At 37.4% G+C, this 9,564-nt stretch overlaps 1 protein-coding gene across 1 annotated transcript in view; it reads right to left on the bottom strand.

The window, feature by feature from the left end:
• TIAM2 (T-cell lymphoma invasion and metastasis 2) overlaps nt 1–9,564 on the bottom strand; it is a 569,840-nt gene that overhangs the window by 502,899 nt on the left and 57,377 nt on the right. The window contains 2 exon segments of the mRNA XM_011952751.1: nt 6,101–6,231; nt 8,096–8,249. Coding sequence (XP_011808141.1) covers nt 6,101–6,231; nt 8,096–8,249 — 285 coding nt within the window.

The following is a 9,564-nucleotide window of genomic DNA, read 5'->3' as shown; positions in this document are numbered from 1 at the left end:
TACGTTCCAACAATACCGAATTTATTGAGAGTTTTTAGCATGAAGCGCTGTTGAATTTTGTCAAAGGCCTTTTCTGCATCTAAAACTACTAAAATGACAGAAACACCGTATTTCCCCTTTACACTTTTTAACTGCTCCTTTTGATATCTCTATTTTTCCCAATGGCACGGTTATTCTTTTGGTTACCCAGGTAAAAAACCACTGCAGTACCCAATTTTCTTTCTCTGACTTCGCAGTCTATCAATTACTGTCTTACTGACTCTCTTTGTACTATTCCTTTCAAAGCTTCTCCTTTCAAAAATATTTATTTTAATAGGCATCTTTTAAAATAAGAACACTTGCTTTATGAAATGTTTCCAAAATATTACCACAAAATAAAATTACTAATTCTATAATTTCATCAAATATCCAGTTAATATTCAGTTTCCCAATTGTCTCAAAAATGTAGAAAATAGATTCAGCCTAAGAGTTCACATTGGTTTTTTAAAATATTTTTAAGTCTGGAATGGCCCCACGTTTTTGAGATTGTATTTTCAGAAAGTATACAATCTTACTATTTTTCATAATCATTACTCTCCTTTACAAAATCACTACCACCAAAAGAAAGATATTCTGTCTCTAGACTTCTCCTCTCTCTAATCCATGTGAGGTACTGTTAAGATCATATGACTTCAACATAAAAAGTCCCTGGGGATTCCCCATTGCTTAGCAAATGAATCCTTTATTTTTGAGCCCACCATATATAGTTTTCACAACCCAAGTCACACTTAAGTCTGCCATTAATAGCTTACACAGACTATCTTTCCTTTCAAACAACTCAACTCTACAATATCCTTTGTATATCCAACACTGTAATGCTTCTGTACATCATTCATTCATTCCACAAAAAACATACTGAACACCATCTACAACCTAGACACTGGAGAGGCAGCAGTCAACAACCACAAAAAATTCTTGCCCTAGTTTAGCATACATTCCAGTGGGAAGAGGTAGAAAAAAAACCAAGTAATTATATAACATAACAGAAGGTAGTTAAGTGCTAAGGAAAGAAGCAAGCAGAGGCGACAGTGAACAGGAGTGTAAAGAATGAGAGGTAGAGTTTTACAGTTTTAAATAGCAGTCACCGCTGGGCAGAGTGGCTCACGTCTATAATCCCAGCACTTTGGGAGGCTGAGGAGGGTGGATCACTTGAGGTCAGGAGTTCGAGACCAGCCTGGCCAACAATGTGAAACCTCGTCTCTACTAAAAAGACAGAAATTAGCTGGGTGTGGTAGCAGGCGCCTGTAATCCCAGCTACTCAGGAGGCTGAGGCAAAAGAACTGTTTGAATCCGGGAGGCAGAGGTTGCAATGAGTTGAAATTGCTCCATTACACTCCAGCATGAGTGCCAGAGCAAGACCCTGTCTCTAAATAAATAAATACATAAATAGCAGTCACTGAAGGCCTTACTAAAGTGACATTTAAACAAAGACTTACAAGAGACGAAAACATATGAATAGATGAGGAAAGTGGGTTTTCAGTATCAAAGACATCAAATGCAGAGATCTTGGGGCAGGATTACAGGTAGCTGATATAAGAAATAACAAAAAGGATAGAACAGGTCACAGGAGAAAGAGGTGAGAAAGCAAAGCAAAGGATAATATAAAACCAGGGTAGGGATGGGCAACATAAGCAAGTCTTACTATTAGTTAAGAGAAGTCTATGAACTGGTGACAGGAAAATGTTGGGAAGGGAACAACAGATCAAACTGAGAACATACAAGCACCAATGAAGTGATTGCTGAAATTTGTGCTTTTAGTGCATGCAAGATGGCTCTTGCTTGTAATCGCATTGACTTGGGAGGCACAGGTGAGAGGACTGCTTGAGGCCAGGAGTCTGAGATTAGCCTAGGCAACATAGTCACATCCTGTCTCTATATAAAAATAAAAAATTGGCTGGGCGCAGTGGCTCATGCCTGTAATTCCAGCACTTTGGGAGGCTGAGGTGGGCGGATCACCTGAGGTCAGGAGTTTGACACCAGCCTGGCCAACACGGTGAAACCCCATCCCTACTAAATATACAAAAATTAGCTGGGTGTGGTGGCGGGTGCCTGTAATCTCAGCTACTTGGGAGGCTAAGGCAGGAGAATCACTCTGGGAGGCGGAGGTTGCAGTGAGCCAAGACAGCGCCATTGCACTCCTGCCTGGATGACAGGGTAAGACTCCGTCTCAAAAAATAATAAAATAAAAATAAAAAATTAACCAGGCTTGGTGGCTACAGGTGTAGTCCCAGCTACTTGGGAGGCTGAGGTGGGAGGATCACTTCAGCCCAGGAGTTCAAAGATGCAGTGAAATACAACTGCACCACTGCACTCCGGTCTGAGTGACAAAGCAAAATCCTGTCTCAAAAACAAACAAAACAACTTGGGCTTTTACTCTGAGTGAGACAGGGAGCCACTGGAGGATTCTGAGCAGAGGAGCTGCATGAGCTCTCAGGTATGAAAAAGGTCGTGCTACTGGCAGTACTGAGAATAGACTGTTGTGGGGTAAGGGCGGAAGCCCCATTAAAAGGTTTCTGCAATGAACTGGTAAGAAATGATGGTGGCTTGATTCTAGGAACTAGTGATAGAGGTGGTGAGTTAGTGATTCAGAATGTATTCTGAAGGCAGAGGATTTCTTAACAGATTAGATCTGAAGAACAAAGGGAAGAAAGGAATCAAGGATGACTCTTAAGCTTTTGGGTATGAGCAAATGGAAAAATCGCATTTCCATTAACTGAGATGAAGATGCAGGTGGAGCAGGTTTTGTTTGAAAGACTGAGAATTCATTGTTTACTCTCAATTGTCTCTGTTTATGTAGCTCATCCTCAGTATCCAGTTCTTACTCACCCTTTAAAAAACAAATTCAATTGTCATCTGTACAACAGAACTTTCCTGAACCAATTGTTCAAGTCAAAGTATTATCTCTAGTTCTGAATTTCCAAAGCCCTTCTTTTCTAAACTTCTCCCATGATTCTTATTAATTTTAAATTTAATTACATTTATGTATTCCAATTAGCCTTGATTATTAAACGTTAGGCTTCCAGAGGCCAGAGAATGTTTCTTGCTTATCTTGTATAATCTGGAACAAGGTACAGTGCCTCAAACACTGCAGGTCACAGGGAATATTTGCTGAAGGTTGAGGGAATGAAAAACCACCAACGAAGTGATACAGTATCACTGGACTTCAGAGACCAAACAAACTCTAAAAAATTGTAGTTTGATTTGAATAGTGAAGGAAGGATGAGACGTACGAAAACTGGAGAAGTAGATGATAAAGTAAAAGGGAGTGCAACACAAGCCAAGAGAATACTTCCATTAATTTAGAGAAATTTATGAAACTTTGTAATCTAAATAATGAAAAGTGTTAGAAAAAAATAACAGGTTACATTGAGAATAACTCTAAATACCACAAAGTTGGATTTTCTTCTATATATGATAATGTAATTATTGCATGTTCCTGAGCATAAGTTTAAGACATACAAGATCATTGATAGGCTCAGCACGGTGACTCACGACTGTAATCCCAGCACTTTGGGAGGCAGAAGCAGGCAGATCACAAGGTCAGGAGATTGAGACCATCCTGGCTAACACAGTGAAACCCCATCTCTACTAAAAACACAAAAATTAGCCGAGTGTGGTGGCAGGCGCCTGTAGTCCCAGCTACTCGGGAGGCTGAGGCAGGAGAATCACTTGAACCTGGGAGGTAGAGGCTGCAGTGAGTCAAGATCACGTCACTGTATTACAGTCTGGGCGACAGAGCGAGACTCTGTCTCAAAAGGAGGAAAAAAAAAAAACCATCATTGATAAAGATTAATCCTGCAAAGAATTAAAATCACAGATCAAAAAAGGATCAAAAGCTATTTAGAAGAGTACATCAACAGTCCAAAAATGAAGAACCACGGTAGTAACAGAAAAATAAAAAGTAAGCATAAACTTCAATAAACCTAAATCTAAAATGAGCAAAAATACAACACAAAGTCAGATGTGCACGCCAAAGTTAGTTTTTAAAAAAATTATGTACAGCTATGAAAAACAAAATAGATGGTTTCTAATCATAAATATTTATAATAAAGTTTATTCAGGAAAGGTAGGATAAGTGAATACAAATAACCAAAAAAGAACTGAAAATGTTATCAAAAATTAATCTCCCAGAACACACCAAACCCTAGAGGGATTTGTGGGTTTGGTTTTGTTTTGTTTTTTTGGAGTTTTTTTTTTGAGTCTCACTCTGTCACCCAGGCTAGAGTGCAGTGGCATGATCTTGGCTCTCTGCAACCTCCACTTCTCAGGTTCAAGTGATTCTCCTGCCTCAGTCTCCTCAGTAGCTGGGATTACAGGCATGTGCCAACATGCCCAGCTAATTTTTGTGTTTTTAGGAGAGAGAGGTTTCACCATGTTGTCCTGGTTAGTCTTGAACTCCTGGCCTCAAGTGATCCACCCATATGGACCTCCCAAAGTACTGGGATTATGAGTGTGAGCTAACGGGCCTGGCCCCTAGAGGCTTTTTGATTAAGTTCATCCAAACCTTCTAGAGGCAGGAAGCACTCAGGTTGTACTGCACAGAGGAGACAAAGGTAACCATTTCTAAATTGATCTCAGAAAGCAAGTAATAATCCTGATTTAAAAATAGAATAAGGTGATAAAAACTAGGGACCCATCTCAGTAGAGCTGCAAAATTGTTGCAAATAGAAACTAGTTGTGAAATAGTTTACACTTCAAAGCAAAACAAAAATTACAGAATATCTAAATGTACTGCCTCAAAGGATAGTGTGAATTTGAAAGTGAGAAAGAGACAGAGAGAAAATGCGTCTGTGTGTATGTGTATATGTATCTGTGTGTGTGTGTGTGTGTGTGTGTGTGTGTGTGTGTACAGGACTGCAATGCTGAATCATTATAATAAAGTCTAGTAATCGAAAAACCGTACTATTATATCCACTAATAAAATTTTAAATCAAAGACCCATAAAACACTATCATGTAGAAAAAGCAGAATATGTCCCTCATAAAGAACACATATCTCGAAACAAAACCAACATCATAGTGGGACAAAAACGGGGTATTTTTGAGTCTGAAAAAAGTAACAATGAGTATACTATCATTATTTCTATTATGACCTCTTCCAGAACTTAGTGCAATACATTAAGAAAACTATATATAAGTACTTAAACTGAGGACACAGAATTATCATTAGTTACAAATAATATAACTGGAAAATTAAAGAAACTCAGCTGAAAACTAAGAGAAACTGGTATTGACTATAAAAATCCAATCTATTCAACTATATTCATGGAAATAAATCTAAGAAATGTGAAGAATCTACATTTAAAGAGCTACAAAGCTTAAGAGACATAAAAGATTTAAACAATAAAAGTATATGTATAGATACAATAGAAAAACTTGATATTATAAAGACGGCAATCTTTCCTATTCCTCGAATCAATTCATACATGTTGTGTGATTCTCCTCTATTCCAGAAGTTCTAGCCACAGAAGCCTTCTTCTCCTCCTACAATACACCACATTGCTTCCCATCTGAGGACCTCTATACTTGCAATTCTATTTCCTACCCTCCTGTCCTGCCATGACTAGTCCATTTGAAGTCTTGATTCAAATGTCACTTCCTCAAATACACCTCCTGTTGGCTACCCTCTCTACTCCTGACTCCTTCCCCCAAATCGAGTCACTATAGATTTACCTTTTCTTAATGTCACTAATCACTACCTACGATAATTTTGTCATACTTTTTTTTTTACCATCTTGCCCCCTTAAGATAGGAGGTCTTCTCTAAGACAGGACTCCTGTCTTGTTACTGGAGTGTGATAGCACCTAATAATATTTGGCAAAACTATGTGCTAATTCCATATTTTGGTACAGAATAAATTTTTTATAAAGTAATTTTTAATGACATCAAAGCATTCATGATGCACCATTAAATGACTTAAGCAAGTAACAAAGTATACATAATGGTCCCATTTTTATAAAACTAAAAAAACCACATATTCTCTAGGTGATACGTTACAAAGTAATACATCAGGAAAATACTAAATTCTAAATCATTCTTGACATAACAGAAAAACTGCTCACCTGCTGGCCTTGAGGACTTTGCAAGATCTGAGCCACAGCTGCGAGTGTATCTGTATTTGTTATCTGAGATACCCACGGATCAGGTAAGCCTTGGACCACATTGGCTGGAGTAACAGGTGTCACAGGAGTTCCTTTAAAAAAGAACATCACACTCCCCAAATAAATACATAAGTAAAAAACTAAGACTTGAAAAAGCAGAATTTGTTTTATTACTTTTATAAAATACATGCACACATATTAAGTTTTTATTTTATTGTGTCCACTTTGAAAAATCACTTAAAATCCTTCATAGAATTAGGTAGGTTAAACACACGCGTGCGCGCGCACACACACACACCCCCCTCGAAAGGATCTGTCCAAAATTGTCCCCCTCAATTAACTCAGTTATTACAGTGTCCCCACTTATGCTTGGAAGACAGTATTCCAGGAACTCCAGTGGATGCCTGAAACCAGAGCTAGCACCAAACCCTATATATGCTATGTTTTTTTCTGTATGTTCACATATACCTATGATAAATGTTAACTTATAAATTAGGTACAGTAAGCAACAACAATAGATTAGCAACAACAGTAACTAATAAACTATACTGTGAAAAAAGTTATGTGAATATATTGTCTCTCCCTCTTTTTCTCTATCTGTCAAAGTATCTTATTGTATTATACTCACCTATTTTCAGACTGTGGTTGACTGCAAGTAATTGAAATCATGGAAAGCAAAACTGTGGATGTAGGGAGACTACTGTACTTTTTAAAAGCCTACAATACTTAACAGCCATTAAAAATCTTACTTTAGAGACAAAAATTCAGTAACATGAGGAAATACTCAAAATACAATCTTCAATAACAAATTTTTATAAGTATACATAATACAAAAAACCATGTTTGGGCCAGGTACAGTGGTTCACGCCTGTAATCCCAACACTTTCAGAGCCCAAAGCAAGAGGACTGCTTGAGCCCTGGAGTTCGAGACCAGCCGGGGCAACACACCAAGACTCCATCTCCAACAACAACAACAAAAAATTAGCCAGGCATGGTAGTGCATGCCTGTAGTCCTACCTACTTAGGAGGCTGAGATGGGAGGATCAATAGAGCCCAGGAGGTTGAAGCTGCAGTGAGCTATGATCAAACTACTGCACACCAGCCTGGGTGACAGCACAAGGTCTTAATAAACAATACATCAATTTTTGTTCACACACACACACAAAATATATATACAAAATGCTAACCAATTTAATTCCTGGAACTATGATTTTTTTTTTTTTTTTGAGTCAGTGTTTCACTCTTGTTGCCCAGGCTGGAGTACAACGGTGCAATCTCGCCTCGCTGCAACCTCCGCCTCCTGGGTTCAAGTGATTCTCCTGCCTCAGCCTCCCCAGTAGTTTGGATTACAGGTGCCTGCTATCACACCCAGCTAATTTTTTTTATTTTTAACAGAGACAGGGCTTCAGCATATTGGCAGGCTAGTCTCCAACTCCTGACCTGAGGCCATGTGCCTGCCTCGGCCTCCCAAAGTGCTAGGATTACAGGTGTTAGTCACTGCGCAGGGCTGGAACTATGATAAAAACTTTTATCATAGTCATTTAAATGCCTCAAGAGAACATGATTTTGAAATTTTGGTTTTGTTAAATAATTATTTCAGGGTTTCTTAAAAAATATTAAATCCTCCTAGTATCCTATAAATACCAAGTCGATACAAAATCCAAGTATAAGAAGTTACAGACAACCTAAATCAGGAAAAACCTAATTGACACACCAAATTTCTAAGGTTCATTGTATTTATGTTTCTGTGAATTAAAAGAAAATTAGTTTTCTACATTTTAGAAATAATTACATACAAATATATATCTAATTTTATTTTTCTCTACAAATATTTTCTTTCAATTATCTAATGCTGGACAAATTTTCCTGCACTGTCAAATTATTTTTTATATGAACAGTCATCCAAAAAGTATGAGTAAAATATTTAGACAACAAATCTATATTAAAGCAACATACCTGGAGTATTACTCATGGCAGTGGTAGTGCTGGCCAAAACAGGTGTGACAACAGGAGGCGGAATCCCGGCTGCCATATCCAAAAGAGGCTGAATAATCTCACTCTTAAATACATTATTCTTCTGCCATAAGTTTAGTACTCTCACTATTTTACTCTAGAGAAAAAAAGAAACATGACATTTTGTTTTTTGCTCTCAAAATCTTAGTACAGTCATTGAATAGAGGCTATCTGGGCCCTGGATGGAAAGGAGAAATTAAAATACCTCAATTGTACTTTCTAGCCCTAAAATTCTACGTTTCTATCATTTTGCGTTTGCTACCTTAAGGTGCTTAAAAACATGTTCATTCTGACAGACATGCAAATTAAATGAAAGCTTCATTTAGTTGAAGGCAGAGATGACATCTAGGCTTCCTCTCTTATGTCACTTCTAATGATATGGATGGTAACACTGGCTGGAGACCCGTCTTAAGTATTCCGAGGGTGAGCCAGGATTCATCTCAGTACTAACGTTATATTTATAGTTGATTTTAACTTTGTCTTATACAATGTCTATCTTTTGAACAAATAGGTAACTTGTAGGACAAAGTCCTTATCTAATGTGACTTTTAAAAAGTTTCATTTTACAAACTACTTGAGGAGAGGGCATCTCCTCATGGAAGAATTTAATCAAATTACTTCCTTTTTTGAGCATCCTGCCATGAATGCTAATTCCCTACTGACACTTTGAACCAGAGATGGACAAACTTCTGTACAGACAGAATCTGAAGCTTAACGATTTCTTCTCTCTTCATTCCCTCTTTTCTTTATTCTTTCCTATTCCCTTTCCCCTTGTAGAATGTCAGTGTCATACTGGCATTACTTAATCTGGCCCTCAGAATGATGAATCATGCTCTGTATGAATAATGTTCTACATTATTTCATTTCCTAATATTTGAGTCCTTTACCATTTTGTAAATTAAAAAAACAAAAACAAAAACAAAAACAAAACATAAAAAACGTGCTTGCTACTGGCAAGCAGACTTTGACATCTTGAACCATCTCATTTTTTCTTCTTGATATGCCCCTGAACTACAGTACTGCATCCTATTTTATATTCCTCATATAAAGAGTCTCAGCATTGCCCATCCCAACCCACACTCTAATCATTTTACCACCAAATAAATCACATTTTTGTTTTAGTGTCAACCTCTTTCCGGATTACTCAAATAGTCAGAGTTCTTCGTATTTTTTGTAAGGTTCCAGTCAGTCATACGGTATTTATGCAGCTGCTATAAAATTCATGAAATATTTACGATCTATACAACATCGCTGCTGATCTTGGTCTCAACCAACATTAAAAAAAAAAAAAACTTTAGTATCCTCATTTATAAAATAAGACAGTATACCAGAAGGATTCTCAGGTCCCTTTTCTCAATCTCCAAACTGTATTAGACTGTTTAAGCTGGCTAGTATTTTTTTTTTTTTTTTTT

This window comes from Colobus angolensis, unplaced genomic scaffold (genome assembly GCF_000951035.1).
Source record: "Colobus angolensis palliatus isolate OR3802 unplaced genomic scaffold, Cang.pa_1.0 Scaffold35, whole genome shotgun sequence".
NCBI lineage: Eukaryota > Metazoa > Chordata > Mammalia > Primates > Cercopithecidae > Colobus > Colobus angolensis.
This window is presented reverse-complemented; position numbering and strand designations above follow the sequence as displayed.